A 25,732-nucleotide genomic window follows, 5' to 3' on the forward strand; every position below is an offset into this window, starting at 1 on the left:
AAAACAACAGGTGCTACAGGAGACTACCAGGGGCCCTATTTTGGGACAGGGTGGGGTCAGAAAAGGTTAGCAAAGAAGAGGACACTTGAGCTAAGATGTGGTTGGCTATGCAAAGACTAGGGGAGGGGCTTTCCATCTGGAAGAACTAGCAAAGCCTGGGTGGAGAAACCCCTGGTGCAGAGCCCTGGGCTGGGGTGTATACACCAAGGAGAACAGCTCCAAAAGAGGCTGCCCGGGAGGGCGGGTTCAGCTCCCAGGGCACCTCGAAGCCAGGGTTCCTCTGTGAGTTTAGCTTTTAATCTAAGAGAATGAAAAGTCATGGATATGTTTTCAACAAGGGCCATGCTTCAGACATGATTCAGCTCTGGCACTCTGGCTGCCGTGTGGCACTTGGATGGTAGAAAGCATGACTTGGGGATGACCAATGAAAAGACTTGCAACAGTTCCCGCTAGAGATGAAGGAGGCGTAGGTTAAGGATGGCGGTGGGGCGGACAGAGAGGTGGATAGACTTGACATGTGCTGAACTCCAGAGGCCAAATCAGCAGATGATCAGTGCTTGAATAAAATATTAAAAGTAAGTGATCTTCTTAGCTCAGCCTCAATGGATGTTAATCGCAGCTCACATTTAACTTCTCTTTCTATGGGGGAGAAACATACCTAGGTTAAAACCTTCTGAGCTGTTTGTGCTCCTGTTGACCCAGTCCAAGTATTTCTGGCCTAGGAATCTAGCATTTATCTCCTGCTACAGCAAAATACACTTTGTTGTCAACCGCGCAAAACAGAAGGAACTTTTATTGCTTTTGTTATGTTAGCTTTATTTTACTAATTGCCTCTTTATTTTTCTAGGTGGGGGGGATTGATTTTGACTGGCTGGGAGGGTGGATTTCTGATTGCCTTTAAGTGACGCCTCCCCAAGAGGAGATTTAATTTCAGGACAATGGACATCGAGCCCCTGCCTGCTGTAGACAAGCTCCATGAAGCAGAAGTTGTCGGGAAATCAGGCATTTCTGAACTCGCAAAGGGAACTCCTTTTATCAGCCAGAAATATACTACTTTTCTTTCTTCCTACCAGTGAGGGAGACATTTCGCTGTCAGTTAGGCCCATGGGTGGAACTGCTGATGGCAGGTTTCTGCTCTCCTGGCTTGTTCATAAAGTGAAACAGAGGCTTTCTGCTGTAGAGCGATTAGACGCATAGCACTGGGGCTGGACTGCTCTGGGCCACCCTGTGGCTCTGATGCTGGCTGGTTATGGGACCCTGGCCCTGCTTCTTAATCACTTGTGCCTCTGTTTCCCCATCTGTAAAATATGGGCAATAATAATACCTACCTAACTCATAGGTTATTGTGAGGATTCTGTGAACTGGTACGTATACAGGACTTAGAATAGTGTAAGCATTTTGTTATTATCACTGTAACACTATAATGAATCTTAACACTATAATCAATCTCCACCTCGTGCCTTTGGGCTTAAATAAAGTCTTTCTTTCTCTTTTCTTCTTCAGCTGTGAGGTGAGGTCGGGCCCAGAGTTCATCACAAGGTCTTACAGATTCTACCACAATAACACCTTCAAGGCCTACCAGTTCTACTATGGCGGCAACCGCTGCACCAGCCCCACCTACACGCTCATCATCCGAGGCAAGATCCGCCTGCGCCAGGCCTCCTGGATCATCCGCGGGGGCACGGAGGCCGACTACCAGCTGCACAGCGTGCAGGTCATCTCCCACACGGAGGCGGTGGCCGAGAGGCTCAGCCAGCTGGTGAACCGCACGTGCCCCGGCTTCGTCCCCTCCGGAGGGGCCTGGGTGCAGGACGTGCCCTACGACCTGCTGCAGGAGGAGGACGGCTGCGAGTGCACCAGGGCCGTGAACTTCGCCATGCACGAGCTGCAGCTCCTCCGCGTGGAGAAGCAGTACCTGCAGCACCACCTGGACCGCCTGGTGGAGGAGCTCTTCCTTGGCGACATCCACACCGATGCCGCCCAGAGGACGTTCTACCGGCCGTCCAGCTACCAGCCCCCCCTGCAGAACGCGAAGGTACCCCGATGCTGACTACCTCAGGGCCCTGCAGTGAAGTAAAATGAGGGACCTAAAGGCATGTTGTGTCCCTGGGGTCGGAGGGACCCCATGACAGAGAGAGAGAGAGCTGAGTCATGAGGGAGGTAGTGGCGGGAGGTGAGAGGAGTCTCGGAGGACTTCTGGGACAGGGACCCATAGCCAGTGTCAGGAGACCTGGGTCAGCCACCAATGTGCTCTGTGATCTGGGGCCTCGGTTTTTGTATTTGATGTGGGTGGTAGTTCTAGGGTTGGGGGTGTGGTAGGGTCTTGGGTGGTTGTCCTAGAAAATTCCCGAGGCTCCTCTCAACTTGAATACTCTAGGAAATGTCCTCTTGGGATAGGTGGTTGATAAAGGAAAGCATGATGGGAACATGGGGAAGACAGAGGAGCACAGCAGTGAGCCCAGCCCTGGGGGAGGCAGGAGGCTCCTGGGAGCAGCTTCAGTGCTGTTTGCATTGGGCTGTAGACCCCATGAAGATCTCCCGCCCACATGACTGCTTTCAGACTTCACAGTGACCCTCTGAGGCAGACCTTAGCACCCTCATAGGCAGAAGAGGCAGCTAAGGTTCAAGGGTTTAGCCTCCTGCCCCAGGTCACCCAGTTAGTTTCAGGGGAACTTGAACCCAAACCTCTTTCTCCAGACCCCACCCTTGACTAAATTATAGGTAAAGTTACTGGGATCAAAAGGGAGGATGGGGGTCGGGGTAGGGGCAGGAAACGATGAAAACCTTACAGTGTTCTTTTCTTGAATGATAGTCCAATAATTCTATATGGAATTCACAGAGCACTTTCTTCCCAGGGGCTCAGAATTCATAGAACTCGAGTGTTTCCACTGCAGAAGTTGGGGATGCTCCAGGCAGGGAAGGGCGTGCGGGGCTCTGATCACGGAGGGCCAGGGCGGCAGGCAGTTTTCTCTAGATCAGGAATTCTAATTGCAGGGTCTTCTTCGACTTATGTTTGGCAGCTTATTCATTTTTTAAAAAACTCTTTTTTTCTTCGTAGTCCTTTGAGCTCATTCATGACTAGTGGAGAGATCACAGAATCCTTCCCCTGCCAAAACCACTCAGTGTTGTCTTTTTAGCTGTGCTGTTGTGAGCTCCTGTGCTGGAAGTCACCCTGATCATAATGGTGGGAGATCTGAGGAAGCCCAGCTGGCAGAGGCTGCTTCCTCTGGCCGCTGGTCAGGGCTGGTTTTGTGTGTGAGGTGAGGCCAGCTGAGGCCTGGGGGCTTCAGACCCAGTGCTCCCTGGGCTCTGCACCCCCCGGGAGCGCACCAGCATGGCCCAGAATGCCTCGGGGTAGTTCCAGTGGAGAGCAGGAGCCAGGTCCACGAAGTGCCAGAGGCACTGAGGCAGAAAAGGTGAGTTAGGGCAGCGAGCAAGAAGGCACCGTCATGCCCACTTCCAGACATCCTCTTGGGATGGGCGAGGTGGGGGAGGGTTCCACCCACTGGTGCAAAGGCATAGGAGCAGAATCTCCCACAGAGTGGCACCTGGGTGAGGGCCTGGTTCGGGGGAAAACGGAGGAGGAATGAGCTTCCAGTCCCGTCATGGGACCTTTCTAGTTGGTAGCATTATCCAGAGTCTGCGCAGCTAAATAGCACTTTTGTTGAAATCTTTGGTGTGTGACAGCAGCCGGGAAAGGGGATTTTCATACATAAATTTGCCTTCCTCTGAGTACAGTCTAGCCGACTTTTAAATTATCTCTGGTGATGGGAGGTAAGAATGTCATGAATAAAAATGGTCCACAGATAATTCAGAAAACTGTGAGCCAAGAACACCAGCCCCTGCCTCTCCCTGAACCTTTAGGGAGATCAGCTAAGCCAGCAGAGTCCTTTTCATTCTTGCACACCCTGCAGGGGAGACACTGTGAGCAGCAAAACAGCCACAACTCAGGGGCAGTGAGGCAAGGGGCTGAGGAAGGAGGAAGGAGGCTGAGTTGCTCAAGGAGCTAGGGTACAGCCCAGAGCTGCCTGGGTGGATTCAGGACCTCTGTCTCCAACTCTGTACCTGACCTTGGGCTGGTCATTTGCACACATGCAGGTTACAATTCCATTTTCTCACCTGCAGATGCCTACATAGGCTCTTTGATCTCTTAAGTTCTTTTTAGGACTCCAAGAAAAGAAGTATTAATATAACTTTTGTATTCTTACCCCTCTTTCTTCTCCCTCAAACTTACTATAGTCTTTCTGTTGGCATGGCTCTTTCCAAAACCTAAAAGGTAAAAATCAGTATTCCTAAGACTTGTAGCTACAGATGATTCTCTCTCACTCCCTGCCCTGGTTCTGGAGACAGGGGTTCTCTGGGTTGGCATCTCACTAAATAGAGCCTGGTTGTTGGGAAAGCAAAGGCATATGGTTGTGGCTCTGGGAGGAAAAGTGTCCTGAAAGTGAGTTACTGACATTGGCATGAAGAATTAAGATGAGAGTTGTAAGGCTGACCATCTCAAAATTTTTATAAACAAAAAATATTGAGGAGGTTTTTTGTTTTGTTTTGTTTTGTTCCCTCATTCAAGAAATAGTAAGGGTGGAAAGAACTTTGGATCTTCAATATTATCCAAGATGTACTGCTAAGTAAAAAAGAAAAAAAAGGTACAGAATAGCATGGAAAGTATTATACCATTGCTCACCTGGTGTGGCTTAGTGGCTTAGCATCGACCTATGAACCAGGAGGTCACAGTTCCATCCCGGTCAGGGCACATGCCCGAGTGGCGGGCTTGATCCGCAGTATGGGGTGTGCAGGAGGCAGCCTATCAATGATTCTCTCCCATCACTGATGTTTCTGTCTCTCTCTCCCTCTCCCTTCCTCTCTGAAATCAATAAAAAAATATTTTTTTAAAAAATATATGATACCACTGTGTAAAACTAATCACAAAAGAAGATAAGCTTCCAAAGGAATTCGTGTTCTGGAAGGGCACTTAGGAAGGGTAAGAATTGCTCCTGAGGAAGGAGAGTGAATAGCTGGGACAATCAGAGACTTGCCACTGTGTGCCCTTTTGTACCTTTTAAAATTTGTGCCTTGATCTTAAATGACCTAAATACAATTACCACACAAAATCAAAATACATTTTAAAAAGTTAGGACTCCAAGGCTCAGAGTGCTGTGGCCACAGATGACGATGGCAGCAGGGCTGGGAGGAGGATGCAGGCAGGCGTCCAGGGCCCAGCGTGTGCTCTCCACCGCCCGGACTGCCAGCTGGGGGAGGGGTCCCTCGAAGACCAGGCCCAGAGGCCCTTGTGGCTCTGGGAGCTGAAAGGGCTCCTTCTTCTCTTGTTGTCCCTGGCATTGTACATCTTGGCCTGCAGCGTGCAGCAGAGTCTTCAGGAAGTTTTTAGATCCTTCCCCAGGACAGCTTTGAGAAGGAATCAATGGACTTGGCCCTTGGTGCCTTTCCAGACACCAAATGCAACGCCCCAGGTGCTCCCTGCCCGCTGGGTCTGCGGGAAGGAGCGGAGGCGCATCCGGAAAGACCACACGCACCCCCCTCTTTGAACTCCTTGCCTTCCCTAATTGCTGGTCCATGGAGACCTGGCTGAAATTAGTTTAAATGCTAAATTGAGTTTGAAACCACTAGTCTCAGCCCCTCTGGAAACGGGACACCACGTAAAAATAGAAACTTTAAATCATCATGTTTTTCTAAGCTTTATACAGCTTTGCTGTGAGGTTCAGAGTCCTTTGGCAAATAAATGATGTTTGAAGAAAATCAGGTGTCGGGGGAGGATTCTTTCAGGATGAAATTGCTACTCTTCATTTGAAAAAGTCAAGGCCACCTAAAATAACGCTGAGCAAAGATGCTCTGCCTGACCTGAGTTTAACGTCCAAGCAGCCTCTACCTAGAATCTTGTGCAGTTGAAGGGTTAGGGAGGTGCGTTTTGCCCCGTGGTAGAATCAAAGAGTAATTAAAAACAAGCGATTGCTGCGGTCGTTGGCAATGCCAAGCCTTGGTATCAGACTTGTTAGCAAATGGAATTGGTCTTTCTCCAAAATCCTGCATGACTTAGGCTCAGGGTCGTAAATCAAAGGGTTTGTCAGAAAACCAGACAACTTCCCCAAGCTATGTACCTTAAATAATTTGCCCCAGCACGCTCACAGCAGTGGGACTGCACGCTGGAGGGAGAAAGCACCCAATGTTTTCAGGAGTAGCTGGGCACTATGAATGAAGAAGGCATTCCTTGTGCACTCCCTTGAATTCTAGAGAAACCTCTAGAGCAGTGGTTCTCAACCTTCTGGCCCTTTCAATACAGTTCCTCATGTTGTGACCCAACCATAAAATTATTTTCGTTGCTACTTCATAACTGTAATGTTGCTACTGTTATGAATCGTATTGTAAATATCTGACATGCAGGATGGCCTTAGGCGACCCCTGTGAAAGGGTCTTTCGACCGCCAAAGGGGTCGCGACCCACAGGTGGAGAACCGCTGCTCTAGACTGTGAACGAACAAGCTTCTGTTTCTGAGGAGTCTTGCCTTTCGAAGTCTTTTCAGAGTGTGTGAAAAATACAGAGGAACGCGAGACTTTCTGATATCTGTGACATCAGAGCGACTTTGGATCAGGTGGCCAGGGGCAGCGGACTTCTCAGCCCAGCTCCAAGAGACTGGTCTGCAGCAGAAAGGGGGCTCTCCCTAGGCATGTGCTTGGTGTGGCTCCAGGAGGGAGAGTGGGTAAGAGCAGAAGGTGCCAGATGCTCACAGGAGAATTTGCGCCCCTTCTCTTTCTGCCAGTGTGGGGGAAAGGAGAGGGGTTTCAGAGGGGTTGGGGGATGGGAGAGGTAGTAGATGACAAGACCAGGAGGTTTAGGGTGTCATGACCTACAAGGGTTTCAGAGTCATCCTTAATGTAAGAGGGCCTGGGTGTTTTAACTGTAAGGCAGCCAATGTTGCATGTTATATGAAATTGAGGTTGAATGATGGGGTTTTGACTCTGAAGGGCTTGCTCATGTGGACATGTTATGTGGGCCAGCTATGAGTGGCACATGATTGTTGCACTGCACAGATGCTCACGTGTACATTTATTGCAGAAACAGTTTCTTTATATTTCTTGATTCCGCAGTATTTCAGCAGCTAAACAGGCAGGCGAAGTTGCTTTATTTAAGGAATTAGCAGATCAGGAAATACTTGTTGTCAGGGACGATACAAGTGGTAAACATTTTATCCCTTAAAAGGCAAGAAAGCTGAGAGGCAGAGTGAAAGCCTGAGCAAGCAGGAAGTCAGCCATTCAGAAAGTTGGAATTAAGTGCCTACTGTGTGGGAGAACTAGCCACACACTGTGGGGAGAGAGGAGAAATGGGCCATACTGTGGGGCCACTGCACTTACAGCAAATTTAATTATTAAAATGAGTCTGTTTTAATATATATATATTTTTAATATATTTTATTGATTTTTTTTACAGAGAGGAGGGGAGAGGGATAGAGAGTTAGAAACATGGATGAGAGAGAAACATCCATCAGCTGCCTCTTGCACGCCCCCTACTGGGGATGTGCCTGCAACCAAGGTACATGCCCTTGACCGGAATAGAACCTGGGACCCTTGAGTCCGAAGGCGGACGCTCTATCCGCTGAGCCAAACCAGTTAGGGCTGTTTTAATATTGAAATCAATTTAAATTAATAGAAAAAAAAAAACAAGTAAAACATAAATAAAATTTTTTCTTCTGAAACCATTTGAAAGCTATTTCTATTAAAGAACCAGTTTATTATGGTTCTTTTTTAGGCAGCTGTTGAGTCTATACATAGTGTATATGCATAGGCATGGTGGAGGCAAAATTATCTTTTGTGATTTTCTGATTTCTTGTAAAATAAGAATCTAACTTCTTAGATTCTAAACTTCTTAGGAAAGCCATATCTGGAAATGTGCTGTTGCTCCCCAGGACAGACAGACTGCCTGTTCCCAGCGGTGGCCCTTCCAGCTACAGTTAAAGAGACCCAACATGTATGGCCATGGTTATTCACCCTGCTTCTTTCAGAGTGTAGAGTCATCATGATCACCTCAGGGGTCAAAATGTGCCTGAGACCATAAACTCTCAGGATCCCACATCTGAAGAGCATCCCAAGAGGGGCCCCACCAGGCCGGTCCGCTGTCATTATCTGTGATAACGCTGCCTTATTCTATTCATATTTTTAAAGACCCAGTGATATGTTTCGGTCAATCACTCAGTCCAGAGCCTTTTTCATATGCACTGCACGCTCCTCGATGTCATGGGAAATGTGAAAAAGAGAGAGCACGTTGATCTTGGCCTTAGAGATCGTATAATGAAATGGAGAAAATCTGGGAAGGATATATGTGTAGAAACTAAATCAAATAGATGTAATCAAAGTCATGCGAATTGCAGTGGTAAAAAACGTTTTCAACATCAACCACTGGCCATGGCAGGCTTCTTCCTGAGAAACATTCATGTGTTTTTTATCCCAGGAAACAAAACTCTGTGAAAGGGACTTTTCATCATCTATTCCCATTTCTCCTCCTCCTTGACCTAAACGTTTAGCCCAAGAAATGTTTTATTCAGCCTGCTTCTCCAGTTGATCTATTCACAACAAATCATATCAAGTAATTTCTTCCATTCTGGGAAGATGCTGGAAACAAGTGGGTACTGTACTGTCAGCAAATGTTGACGCACCAACTCTCCAGAAATAAATGCTGGCAGGGAAAGGGAGCAAGCCCGGAGCATCCCTATCAGCCATCGGCCCGAGAAGAACTTTTCCAGGGACGGAGACATGTGCTCTGTCATTCAGCCTCAGAGGCAGCCGGGGGCCGGGGAGTGGCTCTCAGCAAGCCCCAAGACCAAATTATGTTCCATTTTCTCCTTTTGGCTTATAAAGTCATCTGAGCCACATTAGTCTCTCTCTCTCTCTCTGCCTTGGTGGACTCATCTTAAAAGTGTTCCCGTGGCCTCTTTGGGAGGTTGTAAAGCTGAAGGAGACAATGTACTTGAACTTCCTCAGAATCAAATGCCCCGTCCGGGAAGGCTGCAGTTATTTCATGCGTGACCAGGGCGCTGGGCAGGAACCCGAAAGGAGAGCGGGGAAAACCCCACTCTTCCCCGAGAACATTGCTCACTTATAAAGTTTAAGGTTGATTTTTCACTTTTAGATTGAGCTTGGTTCCTCCCCCTCTCCCCCCTAAGAGATTCATTCTATAAGGTTCTTTTTCTCCCCTTCCCCTTTGGAATTAAAGCTTTTAATAGTTGGTGTAAAGAATAGCTACAAGGAAACACGTTCTGGTCTCTGCTTTAATCTTCAGAGCTTCTGTGTACAGAAACGCTGGCTTTAAAATAGCCCTGTCTGAGCTTCAGGGGAAGGGAGTGATGTGGAAGCCCCATCGGAAAGCCTGGGCCAGTAAGCTCTCGCCGGAGAGGCGTTTGTTAGAACATGGTCCAATGAAAGAGAGTAACTTCGTAAAGCAGACGATATTTCATAGCACAGATGACTCTCCATGTTGAAAAAGCCTTCCCTTTTATTAATCTTGAAAGGCTACTATTTAAAAAAGCATCTGAAACACTAGAGCCCAATGCAATATATAGGCGTTAACTTCTGCTTCCCTTTGCTGTTCCTGTAGGTATTTTGGTTTTTATTCAATCCAAGGAATGAAGAGCACAAATTAAGTTTTTTAAAAATCTGCCTACAAAACAGAGAGGTGTTCCCTCTATCCAACTGTGGCTAAAGCGGTCCCTTTGTTGACAGTAACCACAGAGGGGCCAAAAGTTCACCCTTGTTTATGACATCTTTCATTTCTTAATGCCAGCTAAAGAGTTATTTTAAAATGTAACTAGTCAACTAAGTACCCTCATGGGCCCCTGGGCAAGGGAGCGCAGGCCTGGGTCCATGTGTGTCCGTAGGCTGTCCACCAGAAAGCTGACCCTCAGCTGGCACCGCCACCCTAGCATGATGAGAATTGAGTCCTGCTTCTAGCATGGCCAGTGCCTGTTGGCCCAGCTGGCTTTACAGCTCCCTGTGTGGGAGGGAGAAGAGCAGAGGGATAGAGGTCCCCACACCCAGGGGAGGCAGGCTTGCAGGCATCTGCGACGTAGGGCAAGCAGCTGGACCATGCAGGAATAGTCAGGAACCAGCCTTTTATGTACCCTCTGAGCCCTCTGTCCACCAGCATCTACGTGGCTGACAGTGTCTGGCCACCCTACTATGAGGTTTTCTAGCCACAAACCTGTTCCAGGCCTGTGTTAGTGTTACAAAGCAGACTCAGCAAGAGGGGAGCCCCAGCTAGCTCACACTCATTAAATGGCTGAAAGCTCTAAAGCAGGAGGCATAATGAGAGCCCATAAACCTTCCAAACCCGAAGCCGGCAGACACAAATGGATGAAGGTGTGTCTGCCGCCTCCTGAGGCCCCCTCCTTCATCCCTGCTTTACTGGACAGCTCCCTGTCTCACCCACAGCAGTCAGATGCTGTCCTTTAAAAACCAAAAACAAAAAACAAAACGTTTGTGTGTCTTGTCTTCTAATTGCTTTTAATGAAAAATATCTAATTGTGGTAAAATGCACATAACATAAAATTGACCATCTTAGCCATTTTTAAGTATACAGTTTAGTGGCATTAAGTACATTCATATTATTTTGCAACCATCACCATCATTCATCCACAGAACTTTTTCCTCTTTCCAACTGAAACTCTGTGTTCATTAAACACTAGCTCCCCATCCCCCCTCCCCCAGCCTCTGAACCACTATTCTGCTTCCTCTCCCTATGAATTTGACTACTCCAGGTCCCTCACGTAAGTGGAATCACACAGTATTTGTCCTTTAGTGTCTGGCTTATTTCACTTAGTATAACATCCTCAAGGTTCATCCATGTTGTAGCAGGTGTCAGAATTTCATTCTCTTTTTAAAATTGAATAGTGTTTCATGGTATGGGTAGACCACATTTTGTTAATCCACTTATCTCTCAATGCACATTGGGTCATTTCCATGTTTTAGCTATTGTGAATAATAGCTATGAACAGGGTGAAAAATATCTCTTTGAGACCCTGGGTTCAACTCTGTTGGGTATAAATCAGAAGTGTGATTACTGGATCATAAAGTAATCCTTTTCCATAGTGGCTGCAACATTTTACATTCCCGCCAGCAGTGTGTGCACAGGAGTTCCAATTTCTCCATATCCTTATCAACACTGTTATTTTCTGGGGTGGTTTTTTTTTTTTTATAGTAGCCATCCTAATGGATATGAGGTGATACAAATCCTTCTTTTTGAAAGAGTGTCTACCACATGCATTCTGAAGATGTAATGGGATTCTAAAGAGAGACTGTATCCCTTTATGAATATTTAGGTGAGTTTCTAATGTCAGCCAAACACATGTGCACTTGTGAGTATGCACACACCACATGCACACACATACATACCACCTGTGCCTGGTAGCATGGCTCCAGGTGCTTCGTGGGTACCCAGGTCACACAAGTCCTGGTGCTCAGGGGATTCACCCACCCCCACTGCGGTGATCGCCATTGCAGGAAGCACGTGCACACTGCACTCTCCTAAGTCAGGTCTCTCCTGTGTTTGTCTCTTGGCTGCAGAACCACGACCATGCCTGCATCGCCTGTCGAATCATCCACCGGTCGGATGAGCACCACCCTCCCCTCCTGCCCCCCAAGGCTGACCTGACCGTGGGCCTGCATGGCGAGTGGGTGAGCCAGCGCTGTGAGGTGCGGCCCGAGGTCCTCTTCCTCACGCGCCACTTCATCTTCCACGACAACAATAACACCTGGGAAGGGCATTACTACCACTACTCGGACCCCGTCTGCAAGCATCCCACCTTCACCATCTACGCCAAGGGCCGCTACAGCCGCGGCGTGCACTCCTCCAGGGTCATGGGGGGAACTGAGTTTGTGTTCAAAGGTAGGTCTTCTGCCTGAAAGCCCATCAAAACAGCCCAATGCGTGAGGGAGAGGCAGCGGTTTTGTGACTTTCGTTTAGGCAGCCAACCTGAGGGAGAGGTCCTCTTTTCTGCTAGAGATGGAGAAGAGAATAGGGAACGCTTTCTGCCCCAAGGCCGGCATTTACAACAGCCTCTGAGCCCTCTCTGCCAGCCAGGGTGGGGCCAGAGAGCCCACACCCTGTACACGGTGCCAGGTGTGGCCCAGGAGTATGCTACTCAGAGTGAAGTCTCAAGTCTGCGCATTTCCTTTCTTATGTGCAGCTCCTGGCGTATTCCGAGCTACCCCTGTGATAACATCGCCCTCACTGCATGCACTGTGCTTTCTTTAGTGAGCGATAAAAAGCAGGTGTGAGTGACACGTCAGGGGCTCGGAGCTGTCATTTCCAACGCTGGGCTTGTCCTGGGCGAGGAAATTGTCACCTGCTCGAAGATGGGAGGCTTAGAATACATAATGAGTGAGGAAGGCGAGGAATGAGGGTCGCTGGGCTGTTATCAGGAAGAGAGTCTTTTGGGCTCTACATCTAGATTTTTTTTAAGCTTGTACACCTTTGTAAGATGGTGTCAGCCCTGTCCTGGCGAAGAGGGACGGCCTGGACCCTGGGGATGACCGCTCCCAGGTTAGCGTTCCATTGGTCAGTCTATTTACTCTAAAGTATTTCTGATGACCCAGATAAGTCCTAGGGCGTCTTAGCCCTCCTCTTAAGAAAGGAAGATTTGCTCCAAGGAGAATGGACCTTTCTTTGGTAGCTGTAGCCAAGAGAATGGACACATGTGTCTGATTCGACCCAAAAACTCTCCTGGTATATAGAATGCAGTCCCCTGGAAGGGTCTTCAAAAGAGGTCCTCTTATCAGTTCCAGGATTTGTATTTAATGTATTTATTCATTTTTCTTGTTTGTAGCCTAATTTATTTTAGTTGCCCAATCTATGGGCCAGTATTAATTTGCAAGACTTCTAACTAGTATAGGTATTTGATACCAAATATGTTTAAAAACCTTAAAATCTTTTCATTAAAAAAAAAAAATCCAGTTTCATTGAATATTTTGTCAATCCCAAAGAGTCAGTGTCACCAAAGACAATTGCGATCCATTGCAATCTGGGCTCAGCCTGTGTACGCCCAGTGTAGGCCATTTTGACCGACATACACGTGGAGTGATTGTCATCCAGAGCAACACGTTGCTCTTTCCACCTGAGGGTGCTTTGACGCGGGCCGTGGTCAGGTGGGTGGGCATCAGGGTTGGTTCTAGGGCAGAAGGCCGTGTGGGGAGGCAGTGCTGCGGGCAGGTGCTCCGCGGGCTTTCTGCACCCACCGCACGCTCACTCCCCGAGAGTCACGGAGCTGTCCTCTCCCCTTTGCAGTGAATCACATGAAGGTCACCCCCATGGATGCGGCCACGGCCTCGCTCCTCAACGTCTTCAACGGGAATGAGTGTGGGGCCGAGGGCTCCTGGCAGGTGGGCGTCCAGCAGGATGTGACGCACACCAATGGCTGCGTGGCCCTGGGAATCAAGCTACCTCACACGGAATACGAGATCTTCAAAATGGAGCAGGACGCCCGCGGCCGCTACCTGCTGTTCAATGGCCAGAGGCCCAGCGACGGGTCCAGTCCCGACAGGCCCGAGAAGAGAGCCACGTCCTACCAGATGCCCTTAGTCCAGTGCGCGTCCTCCGTGTCCCGGCCTGAGGACTTCTCCTTCTCCGAGGACCACAGGGCTCAGCAGTACAGGAGCCGGGCGCCTGGGAGGAGCGCCTGTCCCCGGCGGCTTGCTGCGCTTGCCTGCCTTTTGACTCTACTGCACTGGAATAGCCTCAGATAGAAATGTTTTCCAAGTTCTGTTTGATCCACACCAGGTCTCCTTGCAGTTGGCAGTTTTTTCCCTTAGGAAAAGCGAGGACGCTGCTGCCGATGCACTTGAGTGCCCGAGAACTGTCCTGCCCTTTCTCCTCTCCTCGCCCCCTCCCGGCCTGAGTCATGAGCAGCTCTGTTTGAAGTTCCTGCTTTGAACTCTGTCCAGTCGGGGCCCTGGCCTGGGCGCCTTCACAGTAGTAATTGCACTTTAAGACCGCAGAGCGTTTGGTGGAGGGAGCAGGGGGCGAGCGGGGCCCGCTTCTTTTCTTCCTCGTAATTATGCTTCGGTTTCTGAGGTGAACTTAGAAGGAGTGAATAGCGAGCTACAGCTTTTCATTGTGGTTGCTTCCTGTCCTCCTTTGAAGGTGTTTCCTCTCGGCGTTTTACAGCCTGGAATCCGGCAGAGGGTTGTTGGTTTGGGACTGCAAACCAGACATGTTTTATTAATAAAGAAGAGACTTGGGTGTAGATATGTACATAGCAGAAGACCCACGATTTACCTTAACCACCTTGACAGCCTTGATGCAAAAAAGGAGAGCATCCAAACTTTCTGATGTTGAGTGGAAAAGTACCTGTAATTAAAGTTTCAAAGTAATTTAAACTATTGTTGTTTTAGCTCGCTGGGAACAGAGATGGTGGCCAGAGGCTGTTTTCTGGGTGGTTGGGGAATGCTTGGTGCTGTCCTACCTGCTAAGGAGACAAGGGCAGCCGGGCAAATATGGAAAGCGGTCCTGTTACCAGGCAGGAACGCGGGCTGGCGCCTGTGTTAAATGCCACATAAATGATAGAGTGCCCCTGGTTCCACAGTTTCCCCTTCCTGGGACCCTCGTCTTGGCTCAGGCTGTATCTATCAGGGGTGAGCAGACGGTGCTTCACTCTGGCATGTCTGCTGCCTCCGAAGATGAGCAACAGAGACCACACAGGTGTTCAAGGGCCGGGCGGGTCAAGGAGATGCGTGGGAGCTTCCGAAGCGGGGGCTCCATCAGGCCCTTGACGCGAGTGAAACCGGGACTTGGTGTATAGGCTCCTTACCAGGGGCATGCCAGCTTGACTCAGTTTCTGTCCTGCCATTACTTTGGCTCTGTCACTGCCGAGTGTCGGGTCACCTGGTACAGACTGTGAGCTGCTTTCTCACAGGCCAGGGGAGGGTGCAGGAATCCTGTCTGCCCGTTCCTTTGCATTGTCACAAACGGTGCTATCTGAACACCCCGTGTGATTGCCAGTAGAGACTGGTGGAGGGAAATGATGAGTAACTGAAATCCTGGATGTGGCTAAAGGTGAACATGGCAACCACGATCGAGGTCAAGAGTCATACTTGTATTTAAGAAATAAATTTATGAAATGCTATAGCATTCGCTGTGGTGTTAAGTTACAACGATGGCATGGAGTGCCAAAGTGCTTTATCTCTAGGTTATATTTTAAGTTGTGGTGCATACGAAGGGGGTTTATTCCAATGAAAGTACTAACTTAATACCTGCCAAGTTTAATAAACAAAGATGTCAAAAATACTCCCAGAAGATAGTTTACCTGTGGATCTATTTAATTAATACTAATGCTATCTTTAAAGGATATAATAAAATTATGTGAAATCTATGCTCACTGCCAAAGAATACCTCAGTGCTTTACTATAAAAGTGGCATATTTATAGTCACTTAATTCACAGCTTAGACTTACCTATTCAAACTTTAAAAAAGTACATTACATATGTATGTACACACAAATATGTACACACATATATACATATACCCAAATATATAAGTAGTAACATGTATACAATGTAATATATAATTTAGGGATAACAAGAAATTCATGCGGTCATATCACTTCCTAATGCAGAGAATGATCAATATGTTTTATTCCCAAATTAGTGACACAATTAGACTTACACCTGTTGCTTACTTTATCACCCACATATATCACATCTTATCTTGTTTTATGTCAGTCATGTTAATACAAATAAGTGTCTTTAAAAGTAAGCCCCATGTATCCCATGAAGATCTTCCCAAGTTTTCCCATCATCTTGAAGAAATCTAACTTCAGAAGTCATTCAGGCTTAAGAGTCAGAAATTTTAACTTAAGACCAAGATGCTATCTCTGAGAAAAGTATGACTGAGTCCAGAATATTCTACAGCAAGCTTAAAATACTCCATAGTATGTACTCTGGTGCTGGCAAGCTACTCCTAAGTTAGTAGCAGGTAGTTCTACTTGCAAATATTAGGTTTGGGGAGTATAGTGAGTAGTGAAAAGGTGGATGCTCTAGACTTCACTGGCTTGCTGGGACTGTACAACACAAGTAGCAATTGACTATAACAGGATATTAATTATATTCTAATATAGATCATTCATAAATGCAATTTCCTTATGAAAAAGTTTCCATCATTTTTGTTTGTATACAATTTGCAAAACTAAAGCAGAATTAATATGCACAAGTCTGCAAAGATTGCCAGGGTAAATGATTTACAAGTTACTTTGAAAAAACTAATCAGCCACAACTGGGCCTTCACATGGCATTATCTTTTTTAAATAAAAATATTTGATGCCAGCCTTCCACTGCCTGAAACTATACTAGTAAACTTTTTTTAATGAGTTGAATTTAAGGAAGCACTACATACTAGTATACTAGAAGAGAAGAAAGTTCTATTAGTTTGAGATTCCAGTATTCCCCCAAGCCAGGACCAGTACCTTGGTGAGAGCTGGAATAGAATGTGAGTGTGTGCAGATGGCATCCCTGAGGACTCAGAGCTTCAGAGAACTGTGGTGGTCCAGCTGCATAACCCACTGACCTGTCTTGCCAATCTCTACGCTGGCTTTGACTGGGCACAACTCAAAAAGGAAAAGCTCATATTCATTCTATTCCCCTGTGATAGCATTTACTGACACCCTGGGATGTCTTCCGCCTATGGTATTATGGTATTTCTTCAAGTAATTGCTAAAAGATACAGGGCCATTCTATGATACTCATACCCATTTTATCTAGATGTCCCGTGGGTCTAAAAATCTCACCCTGGCATTTAGGGTAGCAATTGTAACAGAACCTTTGGCTTTTCCCAGGCTTTAGCTGCATAAGGCAAATGCATTTCAACACTGTTCACCTTCATCCGTCTGCAGAGACTTGTGTTCTGGCATTCCTGCCTTCCATAGTTCTCTATCCATTGTTTGGTGGACACAAGGTCACACAGAGGTGTTCTCTCTCTATCCACACTGGAAAGGGCACCTCCAGAGAGGGGGGTACACGATGAGAAGGCCCGAGGATGAAAGTTCTTTGAGTAGTAGATGGATCCACTGGTTTGTAAGCATGAGCAGCACAAAAGGCCCCCAGGGTGTATATCCTGCGTGGGGTGCAACAATGGCTCTAACAGGTCTTTTTATAGACTGTTTTGTGAAAACCCTGCTGTCATGAGGCTGTGTTCTTGCCACCGGCTTCCCAGTGGCAGACCACTCAATTGTACATCTTGGTGCCTATGCCAGCCAAGGTGCAAGAGGATGAATGAGGGGGCAGCGTGGCAGGTGCAACTACTGGAGCAGACCAGAAACCTTGGGCCCAGCACAGGAGGAGGGATCGTCCCAGCCCGGGGGGGGTGGGGGTGGAGGATGGGGAAAAGGCAGTGGTGCAGCTACAGCACCCATCACCACAAACTCCGGTGACCTCCAGGAGATGGGGACCACTGGGGCTTCACTGTAGACCTGGGAGCCCTGGCCCTGCCCCAGGAGTTGCGGCTGCTCCCATGACCTCCTCCTCTCCCAGTGGCCTCTAGGAGCACCATCAGTGACCCCAGCCCCTTGACTCTGTCCACCCCATCCCCCAACCCCTGCGGGACTTCTACCTATTTTAAAATTAGATGATTATTTTTTTTTTTTGTTATTGGGTTGTAAACGTTTCTAATATATTTTGAATAGTAACCCCTTGTCAGATATAGAGTTATATGCAAACATGTTCTCCAATCAACTAAGGAGGTGAAAAACTTGCACCCTGAAAACTACAAAACACTGGTGAAAGAAATTAAAGAAGACACAAATAAATGGAAAGAGATCCCATGTTCATGGATTAGAAGAATTAATATTTTTTTTTTTTTATATTTTATTGATTTTTTACAGAGAGGAAGGTAGAGGGATAGAGAGTTAGAAACATCGATGAGAGAGAAACATCGATCAGCTGCCTCCTGCACATCTCCCACTGGGGATGTGCCCGCAACCCAGGTACATGCCCTTGACCGGAATCAAACCTGGGACCCCTCAGTCCGCAGGCCGATGCTCTATCCACTGAGCCAAACCGGCTTCGGCGAAGAATTAATATTTTAAAATGTCCTTATTACTCAGAGAGATGTACAGATTCAATGCAATTCCTATTAAAATTTCAATGGCATGTTTTGCAGAAAGAGAAAACAATTCTAAAATGTATGCGGGACCACAAAGGACCCTAAATAACTAAAGCTATCTTGAGAAATAAAAACAAAGCTGGAGGTACCATACTTTCTGATTTCAAAATATATTGCAAAGCCATGGTGATTAAAAGAGTATGTTATAAGCTAGTATGTTCCAACACCTGGCATAGACCAATGAGACAGAATAGAGTCCAGACTTAAACCCACACTAATATGGTCAACTGTTCTCTGACAAGGGCGCCGAAATGCATAAGGATAGTCTCTTCAACTAAAGGTGCTGGGAAAACTGGATATCCAGATAAAAAGAGAATAAAATTTGACCCTTGCACTATACACAAAAGTCAAATCAAAATGGATTAAAGGCTTATATATGGAGATCCAAAACTGTAAAACTCCTATCAAAAAACATAGGAAAAAGGCTTCATGACATTAGTCTTGGCAATGATTTCTTGGCTAAGATTCCAAAAGCACAGGCAACAAAAGCAAAAATAAACAAGCGGGATTATATTAAAACAAAAAGGCCTTTGCACAGCAAAGGAAGCAGTAGCATGAAAGAGCAACCTATGGGGTGGGAGAACATACTGCAAACCATATCTAATAAGAGGTTAATATTCAAAACACATATAAGAAACTTGTGATTCAATACAAACTAACAAAACCTCAAACAATCACAAAGGATTAGAATAGACCCTTTTCCAAAAAATTACATTTTATATTGTGTCTTTCTTGAAAAAAAAAATTTTTTTTTTTGCCATGGAAACAACTGAATGATGTCACAGATGGACTGCATAAATATGGAAGTTGAGGCTTCACAAAACAGTTGGTCAAAGGTGAGAAATAGCTCTGATTTCCAAATATAAATAATTTCAATAGCCAAGAAAGCAAAGTCTCTGGTACAATAAAATGCATTCTCTAAAGAATCTTCTTTGAATGTGTTCCAGCACAAATGTCTATCTACAATATTCATAGCAAACTCTAGCCAACCTCTGCATTTCCTTATTAGCTTGAAACTAAATGGCAGGAAACACCCAGGGCACCAATAATGCTTCAGACTCCTGTGCCAGTTTCAAACCGAGTGGACTGTACTATGGAGCTAGTTTCTAAATTCTTTGAAAAATTCCATTGAAATCAGAGATAACAAACTTGAAAGGCAAGTCCTTTTCTGAATCAATAAATAAAACATCAAAGTGATTATTGAGCCAAAGATCCAAAGAAGTCATGTGCAACTTTCAGCATAATAAAGCAGTGAATATGAATTCAAATGAGCAGCCTGATTTAATAAAACAAACAAACAAACAATACTATCTATTTCTGGAGCAATCATTCTCCTAGGGAATGATGTAGGCATTAACATCACTGTACTGTGCCCAATTGTTCTCTTGTGCCTGGTTTCTGAACATTTTTTCAGACCACAGAGGGCCAATAAATTCACTTTTCACTTTTAATTCACTTGAAGAGCAGCAAGATGTTGGCGAGAATGGTGGTGCTAAAAATAATTTAAAAAATAATTGGAACTCTGGAAGCCCACAGTTCTGTGATAATATATAAATTTTAGGAAGAGAATGTAAAATCTCTTCTCTTAGCTGACCCACCTAATGATTTGTAAGAAATCCAGAAAGACACAGATCTTGTTGAGGGAACTGCTTTCTCATTTTGCTGCTTCATCTGATCAAGTTGGGCAGAACTGTCCTTTCTTACAGCCTTTCTAGGGTGCCTTGTGCTCTGTGCTTTAGCTTTCTTAAACGTGCGGTGGAAAGAGTATGGGCTTTGGAGCAAACAGGTGTGTGTTTGAATTCCTGCTTGCCCACTCCCCTCTGGCCCCCTTTGGGTAAGTCCTTCAGCTTCTCTTTGCTCAATATCCCCACTTATGTAATGAGAACCATGACCTAGTAGAATAGAAGCTTTCATAACAGACCTGCATTTATCAGTGTCCTGGATTCATGGACTCTCCCATTTCCGCATGGAAATATGCTGGCTGATGCCCATGACCTTGGTGCTTTAGCATCTTGCTCCCTGGAGTGTGAACCATCAGCAATGGATCCCATGTGAGGTTGTGAGAGATGCACAATCCAGGCCCCATTCCAGACCTGCAGAATCAGAATCTGTGTTTCAATAAAACCTTTCTCTCTTTCTAGGTCATTCTTGTACACATTAAAGTTTGAAAGATGCCACCAACTGAGTTGTATGCCTATTAAGTTGTTTTAATCCTCAACCTTATTTATGTTGGCTGTTCTTTTTGTTGTCATTATAGAATTAATTTCAACGCTGATGTTTAAAAGGAGAAAATTAATAAATAAAACAATTATTAAAAATGTTTCTAAAGAGCATTTTCTCCATGAAATCCAAGTTGAATGTGTTGGAAAGATAACATAAAAGGTGATGAAAATATTGCTACTAAGTAAGGTATAAGTAAGAGAACTTAAGTTACTGGTTAGGACGGGACAAAAATGTAGAACGAATCTGAGCTCTAATGATTTCACAGCATCTCTATGTTCTTCCTTCTCCTTAAGAGAAACCAAAACTGGAAATTGTGGGCCATGCTTTATAAGTGAGATGTATGCAAGAAGTTGGTGAACCAATAATTAAAGAAAGTTCCTGGTTCCTTATTAAAAGATTGATGAGTAAGTATATGTTTATATGTTTTTAATTAAAATATTAAAATTCATAAAATCTTCTCTAAGACCAAGGTTCATAATTTTAGTATTCTATGTGAATTTATTGGTTCAGATATTATATTTAGGTCTTTGATGCATTTTTAATCAATTTTTGTACATGGGCCCTAGCTAGTTTTGCTCAGTGGATAGAGCATCTGCCCGAGGACTGAAGGGTCCCGGGTTCGATTCTGGTCAAGGGCACATTCCTCAATTGCATGCTCTATCCCTGGCCCTGGTCTGGGCGCATGTGGGAGGCAACCAGTCGAAGTGTCTCTCTCATATTGATGTTTCCCTCTTTCTGTCTCTCCCACTTCCTTCCACTCTCTCTAAACATCAATGAAAAAATATCCTCAGATGAGAATTAACAGCAACAACAAAATTTTATACATGGGTAGTAAAGGGTAAACGGAGCCAAATATATGGTGACGGAAGATAATTTAACTTTAGATGGTAGGTACACAATATACAGGTCATAAATCCAAGTGTAAATAGAAATATACACTTGAAACCTATATAATCTTATTAACCAGTGTCATCCCAATAACTGTAATTTAAAAATAAATAAAATATTCAAGGTACATTTGGATCATCATCTATGATATTTGCACTTTAACTCACTCTGGGTATTAGTTGAACAGTTATTCCTCGTGGTGCAGGGTACCTTGTGCTACCCACCTTGCAGAACTGTTGTAAAGATTAGAAATGATGAATGTGCGTGGCTCAGAGTAGTTGCCTAAAAAAGAACAGTTACTAGAAGGTGGTCATGCTGCTTGTCATTGTTCATCTCGAGACTTGGATGCATCTGTGGGGCCCCTCTCCTTTGTGAGGCATTTGACTTTAGGGACTATCATGTGCAAGACGATGAAAGTGCCACTGTGCAAAATGCAGAGATAAGGGCACTGGTTCCAACTTCCAAGAGTTTATTGACAAGGTAACAGAAATAATGATCATTTAAGTCAAGGGGTTTTGTGTGCATTTTGATAGTTATTCACTTTCAGAAAAATTTGACACACAGTAAGATGTAGACAGACAATGCCTATAAACAACCATTTGAATAACACTGATTCCATTGTGTTTAAAGGCACATAACCTAAGACTCGCCATTTTAACCACTTTAAAGTGTATCGTTCAGTGACATTTAGTGCATTATCTGGTTCCAGAACATTTTCATCATCCCCAAAGGAGATGAATACCCTTTAGGCAGCCATTCCCCAAACCCCTTCCCCCAGTCCCAGGAACCCACTAATCTGTGTTCTGGTCTCTATGGGTTGGTCTATTCTGGATATTTTATTTAAATGGAATCATATAGTATATTGCATTTTTCTGTCTGGCTTCTTCACTTACTATGTTGTAGTATTTAACAGTACTTTATTATTTTCTATGGATGAATAATATTCGACTGTATGCCTTATTTTGTTTATTCATTCATCAACTCATGGACATTTGGGTTGTTTTCATTCTGGGGGTATTGCAAACAGTGCTATTATGAATATTCATGTGCAAGTTTCTGTTTGGACAACTGTTTTCAATTCTTTGGGGTATATACCTAAGAGTAAAGTTGTTAGGTCATAGAATAAGTCTATGGTTAACTTATTAAGAAACAAGTGCATAACTTTACACTTCCACCAACAGTGTGAGGGTTTCTATTTCTCTCCGTCCTTGCTAACACTTCTTATTTTCTATTTTTTAAAGTTATAGCCATACTAGGAGCTGTGAACTGGTTTCACACTGTTGTTTCATTTGTATTTCTCTAGTAACTATTGATGTTGAACATCTTTTCATGTGCTCAGTAGCCATCTGTGTATCTTATTTGGACAAATTTTTTCCAGTCCATTTTGTATAGGGTTGTTCTGTGTTTTGGTTGTTGAGTTATATGACTTCCTTATATATTCTGGGTCCTAGACCTTTATCAGACATCGGTACACCTTGGAGATGTTGCTGGTCAATTCCAGACCACCACAATAAAGTAAATATCACAATAAAGTGAGTCACATGATTTTTCTGTTTCTCGGTGTATATAAAAGTTATGTTTATATTATACTGTACTCTAGTAAGTGTACAATAGCATTATGTCTTAAAAAACTACATACATACCTTAATTTAAAAGTGCTGTATTGCTAAAAAAAATGCTAACCATCATCTGAGCCTTCAGCAAGTTATAATCTTTTTGCTGGTCGAGAGTCTTGCCTCAATATTGAAGAAAATGCAGTATTTGAGAAGCTCAATAAAGCAAGGCACAATAAAACAAGGTATGCCTGCATATTATTTACAAATATTTCCTCTGACTTTAAGGGTTTCCTTTTCTTGTGTCCTTCAATGCACAAAAGTTTTTAATCTCGATGAAGTCCAATTTATTTTTACTTTCTTGCTTGTATTTTTGATATTATATGTAAGAAACCATTGCCAAGTCCAAGGTCATGAAAATCTACTCCCACCTTTCTTCAAAGAGATTTATGGTTTTATCTCTTACACTTAGGTCTTCAAACCTTTTTGAGTTAATTTTTGTATCTGGTATGAGATAAAGGTCTAACTTTCTTCTTTTACATTGTGGATATTCAATTGTCCCAGCGCAATTTGTTGAAGAAACTATTTTATTCCCCACTGAATGGTCTTGACACGTTTGTTGAAATCAAGTGACAATAGATGTATAGCTATTTATAAAGTACCAATTCTATTCCATGACCTATAAATATATTTTATATATACCTTTATTTATGATATATCCTTATGCCAATACCACATTATTTTGATTATTGTACCTTCATAGTAAGTTTTGCAATGTAAAAATATAGGCACTGCAACTTTGTTCTTTTTCAATATTGTTTTAGCTATTTAGGGTCGCTGGCAATTTATGTGAACTTCAGGATTGGTTTTTCCATCTCTGCAGAAAAAAAGCTATTGAAATTTCACAGGGATTCCATTAAATCTTTAAATTGCTTTGGGGAATATTGCCATCTTAACAATATTGTCTAATTCATGAACAAATAAAAAAACTACAACTAACATCGCACTCAATGATGAAAAACTGAAAAACTATCCTCTTCATAACAGGAGCAAAACAGGACGCCTACATTAGCCTTCCCTGGTCTCGGGATCTTTAGAAAACACAGTTCTCTTATTTGTGTGCACCTTTGATGTATGTGGCTCCAGCATTCAATTATTGTTTTCAACACAGTGGTCTTCCTTTCCAGAGTTTTGTGTAGTAAACGTTGACTTTCATCCTTCAGTTAAATCTAATTAAGAAAATCAACTGAAGGAATGTCCCATAAAAGTGAGATGTTATTATGTGCTAATGAAAGGCAGCTTGCCTCCTAGTTCTATAAGTCATAAACACACGGCTGTGTTCCTATGAAAGGGTCTTAATTACCTGTCCCTGGAGTGTTCTCGTAATGATGGCTATTATCAGGTGTTATAAGTGCCCAAGCATGCAGTCATGCAGTCTGTGTGCAGAAAATATTCTACCAAGTATTTGAAATGATGATTTTTGTTAAGCCAATCCAGGTTTAAGATCCTAAATTGCTCCACTTCTTTATAGCAAAACCATTTACTTTATAACCTCCATGTAGAAGGCTGCTTGCTTTTCTTATATATCCAAGGATGTTTTTGGACAAACTATATTGTTGAGGAAAGAGTAGGAGTAAAGTGACAATCAGGGAGCTCGTCTTATTGACTTAACCACAGCGGGGTCTTGATGTGGCCAGCCTCATGGTCTCCTCTCTCTACCGAAGTTCATTTGCTTCAGTGTCATGCTCCTTCACCCTAGCTCTCACACAATGGTTGGCATGGGGAAAGTATTTTCTCTTAGTATTCCCCTGCCTAGACAGTCTAGCCATAATCAATTACATTAGACCTTAATGGTATTTTTTTATGAAGAATCAGCTGGATCCCAGAGCCATGGTATAATATCAGAAATACTATGGAGTGAATTTTTTATTTCACTAGGTCACAAGTTATTCCCTTGTAATATTTATTACCCCATAAATAGTGGGCCTTAGAGCTGAGTCCCTCAAAATGCATGCTGTCCCTCCTAACTTCTCTTTCTTTCCTAATTTTTTGTAGAGGTATTTTTTTTAAGTCCTCAATACAAACCAATTTCTTCTCTAGGAATTCCCTGCTCTCCCTAAGAGAGGTTTGTGTGAGTGTGCACGCGCGCATACGTGTGTGTGTGTGTGTGTGTGTGTGTGTGTGTGTGTGGTGTATGTTTATTTGTATCACAAAGCTTTCCTTTATCTTACAAACTAGTGTCCTGGGTTTTAATGGAAGGCTCCTTCTTGGCTGGATCCCAGCCTGCTCTCAAACAGGAGGAAAAGGCAGTGGCTCCTAAATGAGTTCTAAATTAGTTTAAAAAAAGAGTCCTACACATCCTTGTCACCGTTGGGTCAGCATGAGCTGGGGTGGATGTCATCTCCAGCAACAAGCACCACATTGCGCCATGAGCACTGTTTTTGTATGTTTTGTTTTGTTCTTACTGCATCCAACCCTCCCCTGAAATTGTTTACAATTCAAGAGTCAACCCAAATAAGGCTCTATTTCCAGTCAAGTTCTTCCCTCCAGTTCCTTCTCCCAATTAAAGTGTGTCCTTAGCTCATCTTTGTGTAATTACAATAACCACATGGGAATCACAGATTATTCAAACACCATTCATTCTAAAGAACAACCTTCAAATGTGAAAAATACCAGAGTTACCTGATGTTTCTTCCCCCCAATTCTTATATTATTCCTCAGTCTTCTCTGCCAGTTCTTCAGGATTTGAGATGTAATCTGTAGCATGCTAATGAAGCATCATTTATTCAGTTGATAAGTGTCCAAGTGCCTGGTTGCTTATCCCCAGTCCTCATGGGCACCAGCTTCCCAGTCTCAGTGCCTTACTTACCAATCCATACATCCTCTTCCTTAGACTCTCACCTTGCTCACATTTT

At 44.4% G+C, this 25,732-nt stretch overlaps 1 protein-coding gene and 1 pseudogene across 2 annotated transcripts in view; one reads left to right on the plus strand and one right to left on the minus strand.

The window, feature by feature from the left end:
• Positions 1-15,370, plus strand: part of APCDD1 (APC down-regulated 1) — a 28,077-nt gene extending 12,707 nt beyond the window's left edge. For both annotated transcript variants that reach the window (XM_059706644.1, XM_059706645.1), the window contains 3 exons: positions 1,504-2,035; positions 11,568-11,889; positions 13,288-15,370. In XM_059706644.1, the coding sequence (XP_059562627.1) occupies positions 1,504-2,035; positions 11,568-11,889; positions 13,288-13,745 (1,312 nt within the window). In that variant the 3' untranslated portion in view covers positions 13,746-15,370. The remainder of the gene's footprint in view (positions 1-1,503; positions 2,036-11,567; positions 11,890-13,287) is intronic.
• Positions 15,371-16,388: 1,018 nt separating this feature from the next.
• LOC132239077 (protein MEMO1-like) lies at positions 16,389-21,597 on the minus strand (annotated as a pseudogene).
• Between the last annotated feature and the right edge of the window lie 4,135 nt (positions 21,598-25,732).

The sequence above is a fragment of the Myotis daubentonii genome, chromosome 8 (genome assembly GCF_963259705.1).
Source record: "Myotis daubentonii chromosome 8, mMyoDau2.1, whole genome shotgun sequence".
Classification (NCBI taxonomy): Eukaryota; Metazoa; Chordata; class Mammalia; order Chiroptera; family Vespertilionidae; genus Myotis; species Myotis daubentonii.